Source organism: Cyrtonyx montezumae, unplaced genomic scaffold, assembly GCF_038088225.1.
Source record: "Cyrtonyx montezumae isolate F1298 unplaced genomic scaffold, pur_monq_1.0 scaffold_4, whole genome shotgun sequence".
In the NCBI taxonomy this organism is placed as follows: domain Eukaryota; kingdom Metazoa; phylum Chordata; class Aves; order Galliformes; family Odontophoridae; genus Cyrtonyx; species Cyrtonyx montezumae.
Window position 1 is genome coordinate 25,050,851 of NW_027072045.1, and position 26,300 is coordinate 25,077,150.

The 26,300-nt window shown below is 39.0% G+C and overlaps 1 protein-coding gene across 1 annotated transcript in view; it reads left to right on the plus strand.

The window, feature by feature from the left end:
• Nucleotides 1-20,250: 20,250 nt before the first annotated feature.
• Nucleotides 20,251-26,300, plus strand: part of CABCOCO1 (ciliary associated calcium binding coiled-coil 1) — a 51,060-nt gene continuing 45,010 nt past the window's right edge. The window contains exon 1 of the mRNA XM_065746538.1: nucleotides 20,251-20,268. Coding sequence (XP_065602610.1) covers nucleotides 20,251-20,268 — 18 coding nt within the window. The remainder of the gene's footprint in view (nucleotides 20,269-26,300) is intronic.

A 26,300-nucleotide genomic window follows, 5' to 3' on the forward strand; every position in this document is an offset into this window, starting at 1 on the left:
AAATACACATGAACACCTTTAGAGGAGAAGATTTCAGTTCAGACATCTCTAAAATGAAAGCATTATGTATTGACCTACCATGATTTGCTATGATGCCAGTAATTTTCTATTCATTTGCTGCAGCAGCAGTGAAAAGAATATTGTATTTAAAAACAGAACTGCTGGTACTGTATTATTTAGAACAGTAGTCCCCAAAGTGAAATGACTGCAGGGAGCTACTGCAGCTAGACATGTTTCAGTTCCTTGCCTTGCAATATACAGGGTCAACATGTATTCATTTGCAAACCCATCTTCGCTTCTGCAGCAGCAGAAGGCAGATCTATGTAAAATTATACTGGATGCTGAAGAAATGTCCCACCAGCTACAAGAAATCAGTGCTTCGTGATATCTTCTGCAGTAACAGTACCAGTTAGCCTCTAAGTTCCCTGACCCAAGGCAAAAAAAAAAAAAAAAAGAACATTTTAAAATTAAATATGTAACTAAAGTAAAACATGAAATAGTAATGTACATGCCATGCTGACTCTTCTTTTTGTTAACACTGGAACTGTGCACTGCTTGTTCTTTAGGACCTGTTTGTGCTACCTTCAATTACGGAGAGCTGCTCAGATCCGGCTCCTGTGTCACTGTTTGTATTGCACAGAAACATGAATCAAGTCTGTCAGTCTTTTGATGTGTATGCCAAGTCAACAGTGCAGTCATTGTAAGTACTTATCAAAACCCCTCCATGTTTTCTACCAATGAAGACAGAACAATTTTTGACCCTTTTTTTATTATTCCTCTCTGTGGAAGATTCCTTTAAAAGTGAGGTTTATTTGTCAGCTGGAAAAAAAAAAAAACCCACAACTTTTCAGGTGTTGTTCATAATTATAGATTTTCAGATTTACTAAGTTTACGTTTTTATATTTTCACTTCAGGACATCATGTGTCAAAAAGCATGAAGTAAATATTAGATCTAACACTGCATTCTTATGTTTTCTTACTTTGGCAGTTACCCTGTAAACTACCTCTACTTGTAAGGGATCAGACATAGCAGTAGCCCTTCCAGAAAGCAGAAGTTCAGACAGGTAGACTGTTACTGAATTCCAAAATATAGTTAAATACAAGCTAATCTCTTTAGGGACTAATATTAAACTGACATTGTCAGTTTAATTTATCAAGGGAATAAAAGTCCTGTTGCCTCAGGGACTCCAGGAATAAAGGTATTTTGAGTTTTGGTCATTATGCCAGCCATAATAAACTCTTTTTTTCTGAATCAATTCTGTAGTCTTAAAATAGAAAAAGTAGTAGTACATAGGAAAAAAATCAAGAAACCCATGCACTTTAATTTGGATTATCTGTAATGGCAAAAATCTCAAAGACAAGATAAATCTATAGTTAAATTCCAACACAGCTAATTAGGAGGTCTTTATTTCTGTATCTGCTGTTGTTAATCTGTCAGCTTTCATTAGACCCACAGCTTTGGTTCTGCACTCCTTAAAGTTCAGAGCCGTACTAATTTGAGTAACTGATGCAGGTGTCATGGTTTAAGGCCATAAAACAGTGCAGAGACTAAGCGGATTTGGATACCAAGCCACTTCAATCACAGATGCATGCAATTTTCAGAATTGCACATCTTCCAGTTCCCTTGGAGAAGTGGCAAAGTCCATGAGAGAGCCTGATGGGTGAATCTTTGCTGCCATGTCCTTTTTATTTACTTATTTGTGTGTATGTGTACGTATGTGTGTTCCCTTTTTACGAGTATCCTCTTTTTATGCGTTTTATATATTTAAAACAGCAAAAAAAGAGTTCTAATTATACTGCCATTAATGACACTTGCCATAAGCTTCAGCTGTAAGCTTACTGAAAATTAAAAAAAAATCAACTCAACCAACAGCATTCCTCATGTTCACACCCCCTAGCGAAACAACAGCAACAAAAACCCTGTGGCTTTCTATAATGTAAAGATTTCTCAGTTGGATTTGATCCAATTTATTTCCAGTAAGATTCACAGTCAGGAAGAAAAAAAGAGTTATGCTGCTTTGAAAAATAATGATAATAAAAAATTGAATAGATTCATTTGTATTCTTCCATCAGCTACCTATGATTCATACTTACATCTTGGAATACAATGCATAGATGAGTCATACTGAGTAACAGCCTCTGCATAGGAAATTACACTGTCAATTTGGAGCAGCATTCTTTCCCAAACTGAAACAAAGATGGGTCTGCAGTAACCACAGATAAAGCTCCACAAGGTTGGAGTACTTGTTCAGAAAACCAGAGGCTGACTCAGAGCAAGATGAAGTCCAGCCTCACTAATTCCCATTAGCCCTGGTCATGCTGGGAACCTCACAGGCTCAAAATTCTAGGCTATGTTTTTTCTAAGAACGTGATGTCTTAAAGGACAGCTTGAACTTTGTTCTGACTGAGCTCCTTCCCAGGCTTTTCTCTTTGAGTACTTGTAGGACTGCAAGCCTTTGTCCAGCCCTCAGAGGGCTTTGTGTACATCTGAGGGCACAGAGTTAGGCATCAGGCTTCACGTCTCGTATTGCAAACGCTACAGAGCACACACTTAGCAATGTTTAAAAGTGGTTTGCTGAGAACAACAAATTCAGGTGTATGTGCCAGGTCTATGTCAGAACTGGAACCGCTGCTGTGATGTGTTCTGTCCCCTCTGACAGGGAGCTGAGCGTAGGATCTGCCCGAAGAACTCCAGCCACTGAAGCTCACTACCTATGGAGATGCCAGGAGAATTACTACTTCTATTGTAAAGCCTCTCACAAAGCAGCATCCTTTTTATATTATCATGTTATCTTAAAATTTGTGTAGTCTAGCACATCAACTTTGTCTTCGTCTTCTTCTCTTGTGTACCTAGATCATCATTCCAGATGGAAGGAACGAAGCATAGGAGCTTCCTAGCTTATCCAGGATCCTTTAAATATTTTTGAATGATGGAAATTGTAAATAGAGAGAGAGAGCTTCATACCAACTGCATTTGCTGACTGCCAAAAGCATTGTAATTCCCTAGCCTTTTAAATAAATGCTATTTATATGCATTGCAAAGCCTGCAGGGGGAGAAACTAAGCATACCAAGATTTGAAGCTCAGTACTCAAGAGGCTAGATACCATTCAGGCTGTGGTTTCTGAATCCAAGTATGAGTAAAACACAAGCATTTTTCCCAAATTCGAGAAACATGAGACTGCAAACCTTAAATCTTTTGTACGTAGTTTGCCTGATTAGCGCTTTCAGAGTATTAGTAAAACTCAGTAAGGGCAAACAGATGTGAAAACCAGAGTATATGAAATATCAGCGATTATGTTATATATGCATCAGAGAATTGTACTTTATTCAAGTCAGGGTCTAATCCAACTCCCATTAAGTCAGTAGGAATGTTGCCAATGAAAACAATATTAACAGAATCTGGCCAAAATAATTTAATCCACCCTCTTCAGCTGCTGTGCTCACAGCAAGCACGTTGCCATTAAGAAGTTTATATGGACATAAATATTCACTTTAATTTCCTAGACTTTCCTATGCGAGTCTACTTGCGTAAAATTGCATTTGTGATTAAAAAAGAACAACACAGTGCATTATGACTGCATTTTAATCACTTTAGGTTCAGAAATAGATAGGGAAAAAAGAACAGTTCAAATATTTTGTACAGACCATTTTGTGATCCTGAATTAACAATTCATTGTGGAGTTTTTTATTTCTTTCTGTGTTGGCTTATCTTCCTCCAGGCTAATATGTGAGGGTGACTGTGACGGCTCCGGGGTCTTTTTCTCCTGTAATTGCATTCTGTGAAATTGTCATTATGTACGTTGTATCACTGAGTCACATCTCACTTCAACTTCAATTTTATCCCAAGAAAAAGAAAGGTTTAGGGATGTACCATACAAAGTCTATGACCAACAGGCTGCTACAGAGCGGCCAATTTGGAGGATGCAAGACGTCAAGCCATCGACAAGGGCAAATCTTTTAACACCTGAGGAGTTTTTGAAAACAGTTGTCAAAGGTTTACAAAATTAGATCGTCCTTGTCAGTGCTGCTAGTTGTCCATAAACTTCAGCAGGAGTTGCCCTGATTGAGAATTGCTTGGGTTTACCTCTTGGCCTCCTTGGGGAGGAGGAAGTGCCTTCTTTGGAGACCTGGTGCCTTCTCCTCCCTTCTCAGAAGCAAACCAGACAGTGCAGACAGTGGCTGTCATTTAAGGGTATCCACACATTCAATAGTACCTTGTTTATCATGGTTATTTCAGCTGTAGCTAACTTTGGAGGAGAGGATAACTGTATCTTCCATGATTCTCCTGCCTTTTTGCTGGTGTTCCACAACCTTATGATATCATCCTGTCCTTCTTGTTACCAAAGTTAAAAAGTCAGCACACATCCTCAGCAACTGTCCTCATTCCTGTTTCCTCCCTCTTCTTTTTCTCCTTTGTTTCTGAATCCTTGGAAAACTGTGGAGGCTAAAATAAAGAGAAGCTGTAACATGCATCCATATTCACACCACTTTATGGCATCAGAGCAATATCTAGGGTTCTGATCCTTATTAGGAAATCTCTTGTTGTGTTGGTTTGGTTTTTTTTTGATGGTTTTTCTCTGTGCTAAAAACTATTTCTCAGTGAAGCCTAGGCCAGGCAGAGAGGAATTTATGAGACAGTAACTCCCCTGCAGAGTGGTACTAAGGTGTGCACAGATTTAGGTTGCCAAACGGCACCATTGAGATATAGCATATCTAGATTCAACCTCCTCAGATTCCAGACTTTGTTTTGATTTTCTTCTTGTCTTACTTTTGATAGGGACTTGCTGGTGGTTTCCAAATCCAAACCCTTGTAGTTTCTTCTCTTTTTCTGGTATTTCTGCCAGTGTTCATATGGTGGCTTACTCTGCTTTTCCCTCATCACATAGCCTTGGCTTTTACAACCGTCTATGTACCGTAGGGTAGAGATACGTGTGCTATTTGTTTTCTTTTGTTGTTTTGGTTTTTCTGTTTGTTTGTTTTTCCATTTGTTTACTCTTTAAACTTGTAACAGTCTCTGGAGTTTAATATTATCAGGAAATATTTGGATCATTTTACTGCAGCTAACTGAATCCTATTAATGAATAGTGAGGGTTACTAATTTCTCATACACTCTCATAGAAATACTTGGAAGGATTTTATATGTGTCTCTGCAAAACCATTTAATTTTGTATTCCATCTTTCTGGTCATAAAGTTCATTGTACAAAGGATGCTCTGAAAGTAATGCCTTCAATTTTATTTATTTATTATAATTTTAATTATTTTATTTACTATACCTCAGAGGTAAATGATGGTGGCATGGCAGCAGAGACTGAACCTTCCCCCCACCCCAGTATTCCATTATATTTTGTTGTTTTGTGTGAAATGGTAGCAGAAGGCAGACAGACAAATGGCATCTGACATGGAAGTGTGGATAAAACAAAGATGTGGAGTTGAATTCCTCCATGAGGAAAAAATGGCATGCATTCATTGACACTCATCAACACTCACTGAACAATTATGGAGACCAACAGTGGCTGTGAGCACAGTGAGGTGGGGGGGCAGTGCAGTTCAGCAGTGGCTACAGGAGCATGAAAGACACGTCACGTTCCAGATGACCTTGTGGATTTTTAGTAGTGCAGCATATGCAGCCTTTTGAATATTGCAGGTAGTAGTGCAAAGCTAACAGTGGGGTCTATGTTGAAAAACACTGTTTTTTAACCAAGAATTTGCTCTGTTAGAGTGTTATTTTGCTCTCTGTTATCTGTTGTAATTTCCATGGAAGTAAATAGGAGGCATTATTTTTGGAGTGATCAACATGTTTTAGGTTTGGTTTCTTAAAAAGACAGTGAAATTCAATGGATTGCATTAAAATCCTGAATAGGAAATGAGATAAAAACATTCCCCCTGGATATAATAAGTTATTAGCTCTATGACGGAACATTATTTTCTACTCATATTTAGTGAATTATTCATTACAAAGAGATTAATTGAAGAAATGACTCTAAAAAAGAAACAAAATTTCTCAACATACAGTTGTGTGATTTTTATTTTATTTCTGATTACCTAACCTATTGAGAGAATCAGTGAATCTTTATTGTATTACTTAATGGCGTGGAAACACATTATAACAGCACAGTAGCTTATTTATAGCTATATAAAGTTGAATTACTTTTAATGAGACAGTTGCATACAATTACTGCAATCACACTGAAATGGAACTGCTACCTCAGCATGTTTTTGAGGAACTCACAGGATTTCATTTGCAGCTGGTGGAAAAAAATAAGTTTCATCTGACCTGCTGTCCAGGATGCAATGCGTGCACTGCGTGTGCTACCACAGTTTCTGGAAGGAGGGTGCCCGTGCTGTTCCACTTCAAGCTGTAAACATGAATTCCTCTGAGAAGTCCAATACACTTGGTGCAAAATATGAGTAACTAATGTTTTCATGGATGTCAGCTCTCACAGTAAGTCTGTTTTCTATTTCAATTAATATTTTGCATAAATCAGTGTCTCAGTAAAAATAAGCAATACCAGATTGAAAAGAACACAAGACAACTGTAATTAAGCCACATGTTTAGTAATGTGAAGAACAAACAATGGAAAAAATTACTCTCTGGTTAGTAAATCAATTGTAATCAACCTCGTTCCGCCCACTCATCCACCTCTATGAGGGGATATTACAGCTGTGGATATCAGGAACAAATCCAGCAACTAAATTAATAAAACAAAATTGGTGGTTGAGCTACACATGTTGGCATGAATGCATTACTCCCTACAGCTTTATCTCTACAAACATCTTTTTGCTCCCAGAGGGCTCTTAAAAATACATACTATATAAAGAAGTATAAAGAAATTACGCAACCTTGTAATTACTACATCTTATAAGAGTTTCTCTGCCTGCTGCCAAAGAATTTGAAATATGATGGATTACCATTAACAAACTGACTCCATCAGTCGTATATAACCTATGGGCTCATACTACTTTAATTTATATTGAATGAATAAGGCTTTAGGAATATTTGGTGTCATGTTTTCAGGCAGCTTGTTGTGTTCAAAATAGTTAAATAAGAGAGTGACTACCATTAAATGGTATGGACTAACAAGTCAATGTCATTCTGACACTTTGATGTAAGTACAAGATGGTACAGGCTCATCATTCATCAAACCTTTCCTAATAGATGTAGTGGAAGAAAGGCATTTCCTGCCTCCCAAAGTGAGGGGGAAGATGCAAAGGAGCAGGTTTATCATCTTCTGTAGCCTGAAGACAAGAATTACATACATGTGGAAGGCCTGGCAACTGGTTATGGCTGCTGGCTGTTTTGCTGTGGTTATCTCTTGTTGTGGCCAAAAAGGATTGGTACAGATAACTAGGAGAAAAAAAAATGTTTACAATAAGGAGCAAGCCAGCATCCCTTCTGCAGGTGTTGCTTAAGGTACTGCTACTCATGCACATGTGGCAGTTCTGCTGTGCCTGTCCAGAAGGCTGTCTGAAGAGAACTGGGCTGAACCCTGACGTTAGTTCTGAGATGTGTTGTAACACACAGACGTTGGTGGAGAATACACACAAGATTTTATAACCCTTGCTAATTACAATGAGGGAAAGACGGTTGAGTTATCAATGACTACATTTAGTTATCTGGCAACAAGTATTCATGTATGGAATAAAGTTCAACAATTCATCTCAAATTTAAAAAAAAAATCCACACGAAGAAATTTTACTTAATGATTTTATCTTAATAGCCTTCCTCTATTACTTGCAACTTGTTCACAGACCAAAGTACCACTTTAAAAATAAACTCAAAGTGAAAGAGATGGATTATAGGCATGGAGGACAAAGAAAGAAAAGCACAAGTTTATGGTTCCTGGATTGAAATTCCCTGCAAATGCTCTACCAAAGAGGAAGATTCAGATCCCCAGATCCCATTCCTAAATAGAAGAGGAAACCACATTAGTTTTCTGTATTTCCTACATAAGATTTTACTAATCGGCGTTTCCTGGATAAATGAATTTCAGCTAAATATTAATTTTTGCAGGCTTCCAACAGATTAGAGACTAGTAAATCCAGTAAATACCTCCCATGATACACACACGTATATACAGATGCATTACTAAAACTGTAATTCTCCTTGTAGGGAAAAAGCTTTATAGCTTTACCTGTGACTTATAGATATTAATGAAATAATTGTTTAGTAGATCCTTGTAAACGTAGATATCTAGAAAACATCTAATTATTACATACTAAAAACTAGAAATTGAAGAAATTTTTAAAAACTGAGTTTTAAGTTACATTAGTGGCTTGTTTTTGAAAGTCTTGGACACTTACTTTATGTTGAAATCTCTTTTAAAACTTCCATTATTAATGATTTGACCAAAACCACAAAAATGAGCCAGAGGCAAAGTTAAGAGCTGGAAATGGAAGTCCTTATTTTCATTTTTTAAAATGTTCTGCCTTAAAAAAAAAAAAGTATAAACTGGACTGATCTTATTTTCCTTGATTCCAAATATACATAAGAGTTGCTCATCTGTCTTGAAATGCTAGTAGGTAAAAGCTTTGATAATGGCCTTTCAGTATCTAAAGGGAAGCTGTAAGAAAGAGACAGACTCTTTAGCAGGATTTGCTGTGAGAGGTTAAGGAGAAATGGTTTCAAACTGTATGAGTGGTGACTGAGATTGGCTCTAAGGAAGTTTTTTTTTACAATAAGGGAGGTGAGGTGCTGGCACAGGTTGCCCAGAGAGGTTGTGGGTGCCTCATACCTGGAGACTCAAGGTCTGGCTAGACCAGGCTATGACCAATTTATCCCTGTTCATTGCAGGAGAGTTGGATTAGATGACCTTTAAGGGTCCCCCCCCAACTTCAGAGATTCTGTGATTCTATGATACGCAGTGGAATGATGCCATGGGATCTGTGGATGAATATGAGAAACCAGGCATAGTCTTTAGTGGATCTTATGATTATATGCATATATCTTGATTACAGACAGTACAGCTTGGGATCCTGAATATCTGGGTTTGAATACGGGTGATGGAGGCTAGAGTAATAGCTAAAGAAAACTGTGCAAATGTTGTCAGTAGGCCTTTCTGGCTGTGATGCAGATCTTGAGAGGGAAATGGAATGTGGCAGGTGCTCTACAACCCCATTCATTTCTTTCAATGGTGTTATTTTATAAAGTTGTTAGAATAATGTGCAAATAATCCTGGTACTGGAATGCAAAGCTACTCTCTAGGCGTAGAAGTGTTCTTCCAGGGAAGGAATTGATGGTTGGACTAGATGATCTTGTAGGTCCTTTCCAACCTAATGAACCTATGAACATATGAATTGGATGCAGCAATGCAGATGCTGCTGTACTAAGCAGAGCCAGATTGATCGATGAGAAGTACCTGATAAAGACACCCTTCTGTACTACATAGGCACTATAGACAAAGGGTTAATAAGCCCAAGTATTCTCACCAAACCTGAAGTCATTGCAGTGTGTATTAGACTGATGCTGCTTACATTCCACCTTTTGTTTTTTGCTGGCTGAATGGAGAGTCTGTGAAAGAAGTATTACTACCATGGGAAATAAATCCCAGTGAACCTATGTCTACAAACTTACCACTTGGCAACTTGTTTGAGTTGGTGAGAATGGCCACAGTTGGTTTGGTGTCATTAGCTGGCAAGAGGCTGAATGTACTGCTAGCAGTAGCTTACTGTAACGTTTACAAAGCACTGCCAAGAAGTATTCGTGCGGTTCAAGGAAGGGAGGTTGAGTGAAATGTGAGTCAGACCCTGAGTCAGCCATCCTCCAAACAGCCAAAAGCTGCTTTATCCTGTAACACTGCCAGTATTTGAGAGGCTCGTGCCACAGTGTAGAGGCACTAATTTCTGCTAGGGAAGAGGATTCTGGAGCAGCTGTTACACCTTGTGCTGTGGCACCCTGCTAGCCCATGTGTATGGCCACTGACACAGTTCTTCATGGCTTGCATAATCTGTGTTTCAACCCATTTGAAACATTTGAGTCTTATGGTGGAGTGAGGGATACCTGGGGATTATTTGAGTCCTCCCCAGCTGGACTGGCAAGCTGAGTTTGCAGAGGTATGAGCCAGTTCCTAGGAGCAGAAGCACCATGCTACTGAAATCACACAGCTCTCAGTGGCCCTACAGTGTGATTATCTGCGTTTTAAGTAGAGCAAATCAAACAGAAGGAAAGGATAAAGAGAGAAAATGTTGACTCCATCAAGATTTATAACATGTCAAAACCCAGGAGAAAAAATTGCAGTAATGATCTAGTAGATGAAAATAAGTTGCTTTGCATTACTAATGGACAGTTTACATTACAAAGCCACTATCCCTTATTACACAATATACATACTTCATATTATGTCCTCCCTATCTCAAGTGGATAAATAACATTAGCACAAAGCCAAGAAGATTTATGGCAAGAACAAATCTCTATTACTCTTTTTCCAACTAAGTTTTTGAAGTATTTCTGTTGCATATGAACTACTTCACTGGCCAAACTAGTTCTTGGAGTAACTCCCTTGGCGCTAGGGGAAGTGCTCTGAAGATGATTTTGTAGCTGTACGCTATATTAGGTCGTATATTGAATAGATGGATGTTATAAAAGAGAGTACTTGTGCTAATAGGCAATGACATCATCCCATCACTCCAGAGCAAGTGGATTGCTAGCCTCCCTTACAGTTATCTCCATCAAACACCAATCATTTCTCTTTTTCTGTTCCTACTCTCTAAAGCAATTAGCTCCTTGAAAACTATTTTTCCGTACGTCCAGAGAATGATTCTACTTCTGCTCATGTTTGTAGTGTCATTAGAAGCTAATATGACTTTGTTTGTTCAGATATAAGTGTACCATTGTACTTGCAGTGTCTGTCACCCTGCAGTTGAAGATCTCAGAGTGAGTTACAAATCTTGTAATACTCAGAAGGTAAACAGGTACTCTTACTGGTATTTAATAGACAAGAGAAATGAAAACGGTATCATGCCTTGAAAAACCTATCGAGTTTGAAGTGTTTGCATGTTAGGATGGTCTTTGTATGTTCACATACTAGTTGTTCTTGTGCAAATCCGAACATTGATGAACCGTGCACATCTAAGCGGGCTTCAAGTTGTGAATGGTGGTTACATCAGCAAGGTGACAGTTTGTGTATGGCCCTGGATCCGATGCAACAAGCTGTTACGTTTCTTCTGGATATGTTTCAGATCACTGCAGAATTATTGTGCCATCATACAAGTGACCAGTGCTCTTTGGAATCTGTGAGCTAACCAAATATGAAAGGAAATAACGTGTGCAAACATCAGTTTTAAATGGGAGCTACTCATAGGAAAACCCCATTCCATTACTGAGGTGAGGAAAAAAACTTCATAGTTGTAAAATTTCAGATCAGCAGCATTAATCAAGATGAAAAAGAATGCTAAGTTGCATTAATGATTATGCATGTACAAAAGTTTAGGGAACGTAGGAAATCTTGAAATTAGGAGAAAAGAGTTTGATTTTCTATTTAATTTCAACGGCACACACCCACAATTAGTAAAAAGCTAAATTCTGCCTGAGCTTTTTAAAATGCATATGGACTGGCATTGAATATGAACGTTTTTAGTCTTCAAGGAATAAAATTGAGAAAATGGCAAGCCATCGGAAACAAAAGTTACATTACACCCTGACTATTGTATCTATGGCGGCCACTACTACTTCTATTATAACGCACAAGAGAATTTGAAAGCATTTAGATTTGCTTTTCCAGCTGACAGTCCGCTGCAGGTGCTGTGCTATTACAAAAAACTATTCAGCTGTTATGCGTTATTATCTAAATCACCATTTTGAACCTGAAATATAAGCTGTACAACCCATAGATCAAATCTAAGAAATTGGCTCTTGTTTACAATGTAGTTATTTTAAAGGAAGAAAGTACCCAGGAAATCAAACTCACAAAGAATTTTAATTATGCAGCTTGTTCCTAGGAGCAGTATTACAGCTCTACATTCCAACACAGTGTGCATGGGAAATGAAATACACAACACCTGTTAACAATACATACTCTGATGAATGCTTGGCCAAAAATCGGGTTATGAATATTTTTAATTATGTAGGGTGGAGAGAAAAAAGATGTTTCAATCTTTTTTTTTCCAGAGCCAGCAAAATACTGTCAACTTAGTGACTGATGCAGAAATAATTATGAGTAGAAATGGGTTCATGAGTACAGCACTGTGTAGGTAAGATGGAAAAAAAGGCTTTCTTTATAATCCTTTATTTGAAGGTCTGAATTTTTAGAAACTTTCACTTGGCACTGAAAATTTACGGATCTGAATTCTACTTAAATATATATATCTGTATATATTTCAATTTCTGCATTCAGTTTCTCCATATTTTCAAAAAGTATTTTTTCAGTGTGTCTATGAGAAAAAAGCATTCCTTGTAAATATCAGACATCCAGTTACAGTTTAGATTTTAAAACACAGCAGAGGTGGTTACAACTTCAATAGTTGTTTATCAAGAATAATGTCTGTAGGCTTGGGTAGCATGGAAAAGGCAGTAACTAAAAACTAATGTATGATCCATGTAGAAGAAGCATGAGACTGTGCTTGATGGGTCCAGGAGATAAACTAAGTTAGTTACAGGCAGGAAAGACTATCACCATCTTTTGAGGCCAAATCTGCTTTTGGAGCTTGTGCTTCCTTCATCCAGGGTGGTTTCAAAACTTGACTGCTGAAGGAGCACAGGAAGAAATCACAGTTGGAAAATCATCCCCCTCATTCTACATTTTTGGGACTTTACATTTTTACTGCATTTGAGTTCCAATTGCTAATAATGAAAGTAATTGCTCAGCTCAAACATCCTTCTGTAGTCTGAACTGCTCTGGGTTTTGGTGTAATGAGTTGCTGTCGTGTTTTGGTGGCTGCAGGGCTGAGCTCAGGGAGCCACGATGGGATTGCAACACGCAGGCTCTAAGCCCATCTAAGCAAACTGAAAGGCTGAGGAGAAAAGAAGACTGGAAATACTTGTCACGCAACCTAAAAAGCTTTGTGCTTCTGAAGACAAATGCTTTCACCGCAGAGTTCCCAGGAACAAAGGAAGTCATGGCCTTTACAAAGTACAAAAATGGAAGAAACACTTGTATACAAAGTCTGACTCACAACTCATGTAAAAAATATGACAAACTTCTTAGTCTAATTCATTAACTCTAAATAATGTCCTTTCAAATGCTATCCCCAGGAGCAGTTTCTGTTTGAGCTATTTTGTTCTCTTCTTGCCACAGATTGTTTATAAAGAATTATGGGAAATGACAACAAAAGAATCAAAGTTCGATTTTTCACAGATGAAACTACAAAATGCATGGAGTACTGTAATCCTGTCAGACAAGAGAGTAAATTATATCTTGGTTGCAACAATATACCACTTACAGAATATCAATAAGGATATGTTCCCTTCCTCAGAGTAACAATATTTGCTGTTAATATAAATAGTTCTGAATATCCCTGGCAGTAGATGCATGGATGCCAAACTGCATTAAAGCTCAAGCAGGATGTCACGTTTCAGTTGCGAGAAAGAGAGGGGAAGACTGTTAACAGATGTTAAAACAAGGAGAATGATTCACTTCTGGTATTTTACAGTAATGAAATTCCATTAACTTCTATCATCCTTCTTACATTTCTCTTCAAGTAAATGACAAAAACATAAGCTTATGTTCATGAAACATTCTGAAACACTGCACTGAGGCTTTCATTCTGCTTCTAAATTTCCTGTGATACCTATGGTAACCATGTGGGTAACTATGCTTCCCCTGGACCAAAATACGGCATTGATCTTTATAGCCACGAGTCTTAGAGTATGTCTGGGTGCTCGAGCTGAGAGAAATTCTGGCTGGCATGAGCTGTGTGCCATCCTTGTCTGTCTTTGACTTTTGAGCTCTGGGACACTGAAGGAATGGGTTAGACTGGAGTGGAATAATTAGTTAGACTTCCACTCTCTGAGAGCCTAATTTTAGTTTCTGACTTAACTAAATCTATAAATTACTTTAATAAAGAACTTATGGAAGCATTTGACCCCAGTTATAGAACAAACCTGTGAACGTTCCTCATGTCATCACAAACAAAGCTGTTTCACAGTTAGAAGTACAAATATATGTGCTGGCCTCAAGTCCTCAGCTCAGTGAATTTCATTTTTACAAGGAGTAATATACTTAAGCTCTCTAGAGCTCTCCAAATTCATTCTTTACATGCAACTACATAATCTTTTCAATGTGAATATGGACATTAACTCCTCCTTGCAGCTCTCTATAAACATCTGCTTGCACAGCAGATATTTCAAATTCAGAATCTAGGAAGAGAAGTGCTCCCAAGACTGATTACTGAGATATATACCCTTTTATTTTAGTATACTCTGCCAAGAGGAGTCCATAACCCCAAATGAGTCAGGGAAGAAAAGGGGCAGGGCAATAACAAACAGATTCACTGTAATTTTAACCATATTGCCTAATGATCACAGAATAACCTTATGCTTAAATATTTAAGGAGACTGTTGGACACGTTCTTCCTTCTTGCATGTGCTCATCCACTCACTGGGATTTGTACTCTGAGATTCTGCATACACTAAGAGAAGACTCATGTTCCACCTACCCCAGTTTTACTACTTGCCTCCGGTGGAAGGGACTCTTAGGATTTTTGCTAGACTACACAGTCACAAATTTTGCTCTGTCTGGAATAGACTCCACTCTGTAAAGTGGCGATAAACTTGCCATACAGACTCTACAGGTATTGTTGCTATAGTTGTGATCTTGTTCCAAGACATCACTTAAGCATTTTGATATACCTCAGTAATTCAGGCTTGATAGTCCATATTAAATAAGGAAAAAAGTGCTAAGATACCTTGGAAGCTGTCTGTGTACCCTAACAAGCACACTGCTCACAAAAGCACAAAGGAAAGATAGTCAGTTTAAACTGGAAATACTGATGTGCTTAATGTTGCACATAGATTTAGGCTGGCATAGTAATCACAGAGAAGTTTTTTCAAAAGTGGTTTCATAAGCTCCAGTATACAAGCCAACTTGTATCTCAGGTAATTACAGCCTTCCCATTGAAAACCCCCTGTAATTTCAGTTGGATGTCATTTTTCACTTTCTGCCCTAGATTATGTTATTTTAACATCATATGGAGAAGGTGGCAAAATATCAATAGAGCTACACAACAAAGACATGAAAGAAGTAAAATATGAAACCTCTGAAAGAAATGGTGTTCCAATTTGGAGGCAAAAGGGCAGGAACAATGGAATCGGTGAATTCATATTTTTTCACAGGCCTTGCCGTGTTATTAAGATGTAATAATAGTTTAAGCCTTTTACTTTACGTGGTAGTGCATTTCTGTCTTCTTCAGTCTATCAACAGAATGAAACAGTAGTTCAAACGGAAAAGTCAAGTTTTGACTGTCTAAATGAAAGCTGAAGACAGATGTCTGGTCTTCTGCATGGAATTTAATATTCTAGTTCCTGCAATCTTGTCAAAATAAGTGGTGATTTATATCTTTATAAAAGACGTACAGGAGATGAAATTCTGCGATAAAAATTGGTCTGAAGAAAGAATATATATAATGTGTACATGTATAATATAAAACAATTAGGCTATGCATATTTAATATATATACTAAATATATATTATATATAATTATTTTATATATAAATATAATATGTATAATATTTCCTTTACCTGATATCTCTTCCCATTAGAATATACACTGTTTAATCGGGTACATTTCTTCAGGTAATTTTCCTTACTACATAAATTGGCATGTTCTATACTAAACAGCTTGGCCCCTGAAGAGCATTGCTCTCATAGTCAGCAAAACACTGCTTTTCTGTGCACTCTTATTAAGCTTAAAAGTCTAAAGCTGGCATTAAATTATTTGTTTGTTCACTGTCACTGGTGTATGAATGGCTGTGTCAGATGCAGAAATTAGATTTCTGTCCCAAGAAACTTGAAGTCACACAGTGGTCAGCAGTTCTTTTTTTGCCTCTGTCTTGAATTTTGGAGTTCTCAATGGATAAGTCTCGTCTGAATGCTGACTGTGAGAAGTCACTTAGATGGACTGAAATAGCTACCCACTAAATTACCCATATTGCTTTATCTTGCGCATCACCTCTCACTGTTTAGATTCTTATACTAAATAGTACTTGAAGAAAATCCTAAGCTTCCTTAGTTCATATTGATAGCATACTGAAATGTTATATGCCCATTTACATTACTTTTGCAATTTAATAGATGGTAAGGGACTGTCTTGACCTACTGGCTTAAATAAATTCATATTTCTTCTTGAAGTTCTGGTTGGCAGGAAAAAGTACAAGTCCCCTGGAGATGGACTACATGTCCTTTTAAGTCTCTTCTATCTAATTTCTATGAACCTAAATCCAATTTCTTGGCACTAGATATAGCAGTCTTTTGGATAAGATCAGGAATACAATCATTCTAATACTTGCTTTTATCCATTGAGCCACCTTACTTTACTGGGAAAGGATAACGGAATCACTGATAGAGCATGTGTTTTACTTCCCCATATTGCAATTGTTAAATTTAACCTGCACTTTCTTACTGCTGTGCCAAGTACTAAATTTACAAGTCTCTTAAAATCACTTTCAAATCACATGAATATTTCCCCTATATATTAATTACGTAGGGAGGGAGGGACTCTGAGATACACTGTATTGAAAACTGACGAAGCACAAGCAGTTTCTCTCCTTAAATAATTCAGAATTCTGTCCATCCTTCTGCTGATACACAGAAGCAGTTATCCTGTTGCAGTTGTTGCCATAGTTCCTTTAATTGGATGCTGCCTGAGAAAGGGTAGAATTACCTTTTGGTTTTAAAAGCAAGTTTCTCAGACAACCTAGGATTTATGCGTTTCTTTTTTCTAGTACATAATCATGCCCTGAATTTTTTTTTCTGAACATATATGGCATATAAAACAGAAGAACATTACCTAGAGGGAATACTGTTCCCTGGATAAAATATTTTGATGGATGTTATAAAGGAGTCGGGAGAGGGTGATTAATTGCCATGTTAATGCACCTATATACAATAACGCATGATTCATTATTAAGAGCCATGTAACACTAATGTACTGTTGCTTTCAGAAATTATCCAGTTCTTACCAAGGGAGTCAAACTCAAATACTGTGTGCAAGATCTCCATGCATGCCTGTGTTTTTTGATCCCTGTCTCACAGAGCAAGAATTCAAGCAATCTGTTGTCATGAGAGGTGGCAGCAAGGGGAGCTATGTGTCTGTCTGATGTAACAAGCAAAGCCCCAATAGGAATTTCCAGCTGCTTTTCATCCTGAATTTGCCTACATGTAATTACTGTGCTTAGTGATGCTTAACTAAAAGTGTATGAAAACGTGTTTGCAATTGAATATTTGTATAGGAACTGTTGAATCACAGCCTGAACCACTGATTGATCACCTGAGGTGAGCACTGAGTCAGCCACAGGAGCACAAGTGAAGGCAATGTACCTGTGTGACCGGAAGGGGTGGAGTCTGGCTCCACCTCTCCCAGACCCCATTTAGGGGCTGACCACCACTGGGGAAGGATCTCTTGTTGGTGATGTCTTTCCTGTGGAGTTCTAGGTAAGCCTTGACCATCAGTGACAGGTGAGCCCTTCCTAATTTACTGGTTGTCTTTCTACTATCTGGATAATCAGCCCAAAAATATACTGTCTTCCTTCGTTGTTTTGTGTGGGTACTATTTTTTTGGGGCGCTCACCCTACAAATTTTTTTTTTAAGATCTCCATCACCACAAGGATGTGTGAATATGCTTGGAGTTTGCAAAAACTGCATGTTTTAAGTCTTCTGTAATTTCATTCATTTTCCTGAATTCTGCGTAAACTTCATCTTCTGCTGAAATCCAATGCTTTTGCAAACAAGTAAAAAAAATAAAATAAAATCAGACAATCCATTTTATTAAAACTTTGAGGGACTTAGTGGAGTATTTTGGAGCCTTGGTCCAATTGCTGGCTTGTTGTTTTTTGTTTTCCCCCCAGCTGGAGATGGCCTATCACTGGCAAAGCCCTGTAGTATTTAGTGTGCAGCTGTGACCTCTCCTCCTCTTCCGATGTGGAACTCTGTGATCCAGGTGAGTCTGCTCCCTGATAAACTGAGAAAGAACAAGGTCTTTGTAGGAAGATAGCGTGCTTCACAGCATCACTAGCAAAATGACCAGACAAAATCTTTGCCGACCTCCTGTCAGGGGTGAGTATAAGTAGGCCATGTGGTTATCCATAATAGGCCCAGGCACTGTGAGCTGAAGAGGCTTAATCAAAGATGGAAGGAAGAGGAAGAAAGCTGTACCCTCTGACTCCAGTGCTGGGTGTTACTAGCCTTGGCAAAACAATCCCAGAAACTTGAACTCTGGTTGCTCCTCAGATAAGTAGAAGAGCTCTTACTGTGTAATGCTTTGTAAGGACAGACTTTCAAATATGGACTGTTTAAATTATACATGCTGGAACAGACGCTTTTGGGGAACTTTTTCATGTAACACAGCTACACAGAAGAGTTTCTTTTCCTCTTCTGACCTGCAGTGTCACTGATAGCGATCTACCATGACTACATGTGGGAGGAAAGGACTAGATCAGACTTTTAAGACCACTACTTCTGTACTTGCAAGTCCTGGATTTAAAGGAAATGAAAATGAGCTGCCTTAAGTACTCAAACTTGCATATAAATGTGGGTTTTGTAAACACAAAAGAGTCATCTTAAACTAGAAGGAACAGCTTAAGCTACTCTTGAAATCTTTGTCTTTTTTTCCCCTATATCTAATCTTTTTTTATTCTATCTAAATATTTAAATTGAAAATAAGAAGTTTAGGAGCTTACTGCTGGAAATGTGTGCTGAGCTGCCATCAACGCTCAGCTTCAATGAACTTCCTCAGTGTGGGTTGTATGTAAGAAAGAATATATTCCAAGGCTAAGTCCTCGAATGTTGAATAAGAGAAATGGAGTTGGTTCCTTTAAAGGGTTTTAAGCCACTACATCTTTCACATTAAAAATGTCTGTGGAAGTCAGTGCATATTTTCAATGCCATAGGAATGTGGAATTAAATCCGAAATCTACCTGTTACTGACTAGATTATCAGTATGAACACATACCACATTATACTGCGTCCAAACATCACATTTATTTCCCTAGTTTTTACACCTTACTGCTTGTGGTGCTTGCAGCTCTGAATAATGTTCTTATTTGGTTAGATTTATATGCACAGTAAAAGGAGAAGTAACTGCAGCTGTATGGCTGTCAGCTACAGAACATAGCACAAATTGCAGGAATTCACAGTGTGGGCTCTGCACAGAGCTATGCAATTCTTTAGAATACTACGAATAATTCTATGAAACACCACAGGATTCAGCTCTCTCAAATGCTTTCTAACAGATTTGAGTCCTTTTGCAAGCACAGTTGGTGTACACATGTCAGTACCGGTCAGACTGTTGAGTAGGAAGAGGAGCTGCACATGCGTTGAATCTCAGACATCAGTTGTGGTGGGTAATGGGGCAGGTTTGAGGCTCTTGTGACGTGGGGTGCAGAGCTTGGTGTTTTGTGTGGTGTGAGACACCGATGATGATCACCTTCAGAAAGTGGAAGAATACTTGGAAACTGCAGCAGTCCTCACAGCAGCTGCAGAAATCCTAAGGTTCCTTTATTTATGTGGGGACACTGCAAAAAAAAACGGCTTTGTCATAGCAGCTTGCTCAGCACATCCATAAACTTTGCCAAGTTGGGTTTTTCTTTGTTCTCATCACCATTCACCCACCAAGTGATTTATTCAGTCGTGCAGGTTAAGCACTGTTACTCTAAGCTGTTGCTGCTCCTGACAGAACTGCTTCTGCCCAGCTTAGTTTATTAGTACTCTGCAGTTAAGAAGACAGAATGGAGCAAAGAGGAGAAACAACGAATACTGAGGTACTCTAAACGTTTTTTCCTGCGAACCCTAATGAATAGTTCAATCCTTAAGTCATCGTGCCCTTACTATATCATTCCTAATTCAGGCGTAAAACACGGCTGTGTGAGCCTAGTGCCAATGCTGGTCCCAGCAGAAGCCTGCTGCTTGACACCGGCCGACCTACAACGCTCACGGGTTGGACTGAGGTTCCCACACAGTACCCCACCGCGTCCCGCCGGCAGCCCCGGGGCGGGGCGCTAAGATGGCGCCCGGCGGGCTGACAGCAGAGGCCGGGATCGCGCGGGCGGAGCATCGGGGCCCGCCCCGTTTCCTGAGCAACGGCGAGTCCGATCCCGGCGGCATGGCGGCGGCGGGGCAGGTACCCTCGCTCCCCGTGTGCCACCTCACCAAGCCGCGGGGCACGAGGCGGGCAGCGCCCGCGCTCCTCATCCAGCAGTCCCCGCGCGTTGGCACACTTTCGCTTGTCTCGCTTCCCCTTGGTCTTTTAATTCAATTTAAGTGTCTTCGCTAAACTGGGAGCTTAAAGAGAGGGCGGACGTTAGAATGCTTTTCCGAGGGTAAATAAAGGCAGTGTGAGCGTGTGTTTCTGCGTGACTTTGTCACGAAAGAGCACATAGGAGAGAGAAGGCCAGCCGTCCGGAACCAGCCAGGGCCCTTCCTGGGCGCAGCCATAATGCGTGTGCACCTGTTGGCGCGAGGCTGCCATAGCAACTGCTGCCACAAAAGCTGAATATTTCGGTTTCTGAAAGAAATCAGTCCTTTTCCACAAAGAATGCGTTACTCTTAACGCTGTATGAGAAATATAATACAGTTCTCACTGTTCTTTCTATTAATGCTGTCTGTAAAGGTTGTGGCTGTTCGGGGCACCATAACAATGGGTGATGCAGTCAGACAGACCCGAGCGAAAGGCCGCAGGGTGTGCGGTGTGGGAAAGGACAGGCTGTCCAAAGGCTGCTCTGAAATTATGCAACAAGTGACGTTTTCCTCTTTATTCATGTCTTTACAGAGGATTCTCTGTAGGATTTTTTTTTTGTGCCTTATGTACTGGAGTTTGTGTGATACATGATAGTATACCTTTCTGATAATTCCTGCTATCCCGAGACTTATTTTTATTGCAAACTCTGTGGATTTGTGTGTTCTTATTATTACCATTATGATATCTCTTTCCATTTTGGCTGAAGCTGGAACGTTCTATACGTAAGCCGCAGCAAACATGTTATTTTCTATCCCTGTTATCATAGGGGTTGGAAGGAACCTCAAGAGATCGTAGAGTCCACCCCCCCTGCCAAAGCAGTTCCCTATATGAGGTCCCATAGGTAGGCATCCAGGCGGGTCTTGAATATCTCCAGAGAAGGAGACTCCACAACCCCCCTGGGCAGGCTGTGCCAGTGCTCCATCACCCTCACCATAAAGAAGTTCTTGCACACAGTCGTGTGGAATCTCCTGTGCCGCAGTTTCTGTCTGTTCCCCCTGGTCCTGTCTCCACACACTGCTGAAAAGAGTCTGGCCTCACCACTTTGTCCCTCACGCCTCAGATATTTATAATCCTGGATCAGGTCCCCTCTGTCTTCTTTTCTCAAGGCTAAAGAGACCCAGTTCACTTAGCCTTTCTTCATAGGGGAGATCCTCCAGGCCCTTCACCATCTTTGTGGCCCTGCACTGGACTCTTTCCAAGAGATCCCTGTCTTTTTTATAATGGAGAGCCCAGAACTGGACACAGTACTCCTACTCTACCAAGGTAGAGTAGAGGGGGAGGATCACCTCCTTTGACCTGCTGGCCACGCTCTTTTTAATGCATCCCAGAATGCCATTGTCCCTGTTGGCTGCGAGAGCACACTGCTGGCTCATGGTCAACCTGTCATCCACCAGGACACTCAAGTCCCTCTCTACAGAGCTCCTCTCCAGCAGGTCGTCACCCAGCCTGTACTGGTGCATGCAATATATTTGTCTCTTAAATCTTGAGAAAATTCCTTGTGAATTAAAATATTTTTATAACTGCTCAGGCTTCAGCAGAAAGCATATTAAAAAAATCTGAATGCTGATCTCAGCAGTTCCTGCTTCTGCTTTTTTTTAAAATAATGGCTATTAATTATTTTTTTCCATTTAGTAGTCTGCAGCAGTGAAAACATCATGTAAGTCTAATGCCACAGTAAACTTGGTCACCCGTATACCTGGGCGTTTGGATTGCACGTGTTTTTTTAAATGTATTTTGTTATTAAGAGGACAGCATCAGCCTCTGTTGTTTAGAGTGGTCCTTCCATATAGCTTTTATTTATTTATTTATTTTGCATTTGGCATATCTGCCCATTTCTCTTTGGAATGCAGTTGAAATTAGTGATGCTATCATGTATTTCCCAATTTGTTTGACAACAAGAATAAATGCTGTGACTAAAATAGAACTATTGATATTAACTTTCCATTGTGGGAGCAGACAAGTGGTTTGTTTCTTTGTTTTGTCAGCGGTGGTTTTTGTGTGTTTTTGTTGATGTTTTTAAACATACAGGAACAGTGACTGCATTTCTGTTTCTGCCTTAACTATTTAGGTAGACAGCTTCAAGATTTTATGCTTCTGCTGAAGTATTTGACAGCTTGATAACAAAATGCATATAATAATACAAATAACAGCCTGTGTTGCTGTTTTTTTTTTTATTCCCATTTTGATTAAAGTTGAAACTGATATGGAACACTGTTTCAGGATACATCTGTACTGCTGTCAGCAGTATCACTCAGGCTGAGGTAGCTGAGCCAGCTTTAAATGAACCCGCTCAGTACTGGAAACTCTCAGTCTGCTGCAGCAGAGAGTAAAAGTCCAGTTTCATTTCCCCGGGGTGAGGGCAGGAGGATCTTGTTCCTTACGCTTCAGGTAGCTGATATAATTTGAGAGAACTGGCAAGCCCTTCCTTGGTGAATATATTTTTGAATGTCAAGATTTTGCACAGCATATTGTATTTTCAAACAGATGCAAATAACTAACATCTTCAGCCAGAGCAGGGGTCTCATCCCAAGGGACAAGCTTTCTTTCTTTCAGGAACTCTACTGCTAATTTTCATTTTTGTGTTTCAGTGTCTTAGCGCTCTGGAGAGGCTCTCACCATAAGTGCAGATGCTGGAGTGGTTATTTTTAGATTTCTTCCCCACCCAAACACAAAGCTTGCTATTTATCACTCTTCTGTTATTATTTTCTGTTTCACAGTGATTTGTAAACATTGGCTGAGGAATTCAAGGAGGATCTTGTTCTTTTGTTTCAAAATAACCGATGTGGTGCTTTGATTTGATGATGTTGACAAGAGGTGCCCAAAGCACTTGGAGTGACATATTGAACAGCCAGAAAATACATTATACATTCAGAACAGCTAGACATTATTTGAAGGAAAACAAAGCATAAAGGGAACAAATAATTCTCTTGTAGCAGTCTGTATTTAAATAGGTTAAGTCTTTTGCTGACAGTATATAATGGCAGTTTGGGTTGTTTCCCCCCCCCCCCCCCCCCAACTCGAGCATAGTGTTACCAGAATGAAATCACCTTGAATTATCTCAGTCAGTCTCAGTCATTAACATTAAAAAGAAAGGTAAATTCATCATCACATCAGTGAACATGCAAAAAACCAAACCAAAACAAAAAAACTATTATCCATTTGGTTTTTCAGTGGTGGTTAAAGGCAGCCATCGAGAGGCAAAGCACTATTTTATCACAATGGTGGTAAACTTTCAGTGGGGATGAGGTTCTGCCCCTGAAGAATTTTTCCATCAATACTGGGTCATTTGTGGAATTTAACTACTTTTATATATAAATTTATTTTTATTACAGAGACACTTACCAATTTTCATCTTCTAAATACTGTGAATTCTCTCCTACAGTTGCTTACCAGTCACATAGAACTGTTTCTCATATTACCTGATGTGTGCACTTAACTATGGACAGCTGTGACGCAAATTTAGTTCTTGGGGGTAGGGAGGGACGTTGTTGCTGTAGAATAGTTAAAGACAGTAGTTGATGAAATGTAGAGTGAGCTTTTACCTTGCCATGTTAACTGATAGATTTTGATGTGCAGATTGAACAGCTTCATCTGCAATACTGAGCTACAGTAACTCGAGTCTTTCTTAAGTTTAAACTACAAGCTTTTGTTGGTCTCCCAGGCTATACTCTTATAATGTTTTGAAAGAAACTGTTGCAGACTGTGTACAGTGTATGTGGGTTTTTGAAAAATGTTTTTTGAAATCTTACGTAGTTCATATGTTGTTACAATACAACAGCATATACTAAGACTTGAGCAAATTTTCCTTTTTGTTATTTGTAATTCAGAGAATGAGATGAGCCTTAGTGATAGCATGTTAAGTGTGCATAGCCTATTGATCTCATGTAGGTGAGAAAGCTTCATGCTGTAGTAAGCCAGCTGCTTGCTGCAGGCAGGAGGAAATTACTTTTTGGACAAGCATTTTCTGAAATGATGAACGTGGCCTGTTGCCTTTCAAGAAAAACTGAGGAGTAATTTGTTTAGATTCTGGAAATACAATTTGTTTTTTTCTAGAGTATTCAACTTTTTGCCTACTAACCTGTTGCTTAGAGCACAAACATAAAAACTGGGAGGCAGGAAAAAAAAAAGACTTCTGGTGGGCTTCTACTACTGGGCTACAACTGTGGCCTTGAATGTAAGGGACATAGTGTGCAGGGGTTGGAAACACCTTTCTCCTTGCTCAGTCCTCCAGTCCTCTTGTCCCCTCTGCCCACACCTGGCAAATAGCCATGGATGAGAGGCTGGAAGATGATGAGAACAGAAACACTGTGCCTTGGACTTCCTTAAACTTTTCTCTCTTTAATAGTACCAAATGCATCATCTTTCCTCTGGGATGGTACCTGTGAAGTAACAACATCTTGGTCAGTAAGATTTTAACTGACCAACCAGTGAACCATATGCTGTTTATATAGTGGTGTGAGATAGTATAGTATTCAATAAATTGAGCATCCTGAGAGAAAGAGATGAACTTGTATAAATTCAATTTCCAAAGAATCAGTATCAGTTATTCTTTTAGTTCTGCTCTCGCTGCTTCCAAAAATATCCATTTTCAATGGGTTTGTAACACCAGCAGTCACTTCAGTACAGCATTCCTATTTTTCCTAATTATTTAAAAAAATCTTTCAATAAATGTATAATGTTACCAGCTTGAGCTATTTATTCATGTTTTCCTAGCTGGGTCACATAGTAAAATTGCTATAACTGAAGCTTAACTGCAGAAGTGTTGATTTTTATACAGCATGAACTATTGCTAATAAATACGAACTAATGCCGTGCTCCTAACTGTCTGAAGGAAGCCTTCCTTGGTTCTTGTTGTTCTCATGAGACATTGTATCTGAGACAGCTTCTTTGCAGTTAGAAATGATAATTTTTAATATTAAAGTGCATGGGAAAGTACTCGTGCTTAATTAGAGAGAAAAACTAGACTGTCCAGAAAATCTCATGTTGGTTGCTCTCAGTCTTACTTCATCAGTCTTCAATGTAATTCAGCTTGTCCCACAGTTTTAGGTATATTTTGCAGCTGAGCAGCAGCAGGGGGAGTAGTGTAGCTTTATTTGGGGGCTCTCCTTGACCAATGCTACATTTAGTTTATGATTAGCCCAGAACAATGCTTTCAATCTAAAATAAACTCATGTTGGAAAATCTTCCAATTGTTTCTCAAGCTGATGTAGAAATGTTGTTCAGGCTTCATTTTGCTGTGCTTCTGTAAAGCCCCATAGGCGCGAAGATGTACTTCCTATGAGTTAATAATTTTGGCTTTTTACCCAGTCTTGTAAGCTACATCCAGGCAGGTTGCAAACTGTTGACCTCTACTCTTTGTGCTCAGTGTTACAGCTAAATTTTTCACTCCTCTATTTGTCCACCTATGTAGACTGGTAATAAGCCCAGCTTGGATAAAAGCATCTAGTGAAAAGTCATTTCACTTAGCAGTTCCTCCTTAAAACTTGAGAACACTTTTGGGTTGTCTTCCTTTTATACACTATTCAAATCTCAGCAGGACTTAGTTAAAGTTGATAAAGTGGTGCTATACATAGTGTTAAGCTTTGCTAGGATTGTGTCAGAGTATAATTGGTTCTTCTTTAAATAACTAGTGATAATCATTGTCAGCAGCATGTCACTTTAACAGCCTAGAGATTGTCCAGTAAATAGATGTCAAATGTAGCTTTGAATATAGATGATTTTATTAAGTGCTTTGACGCCTCATTCCATTACCTAAATGCTATATAGTAAAACAGTTATTTTTTCCCAGTGTTATTATATGTTTCATAGAATTCTTACCCAAGTCCATGACTAAGTGATTTTGGCGACTGATACTCACTATGTAAAGTATCATGAAATTTTTTGTTAGAAGATCACTGCATCGTTTTTTCACGATG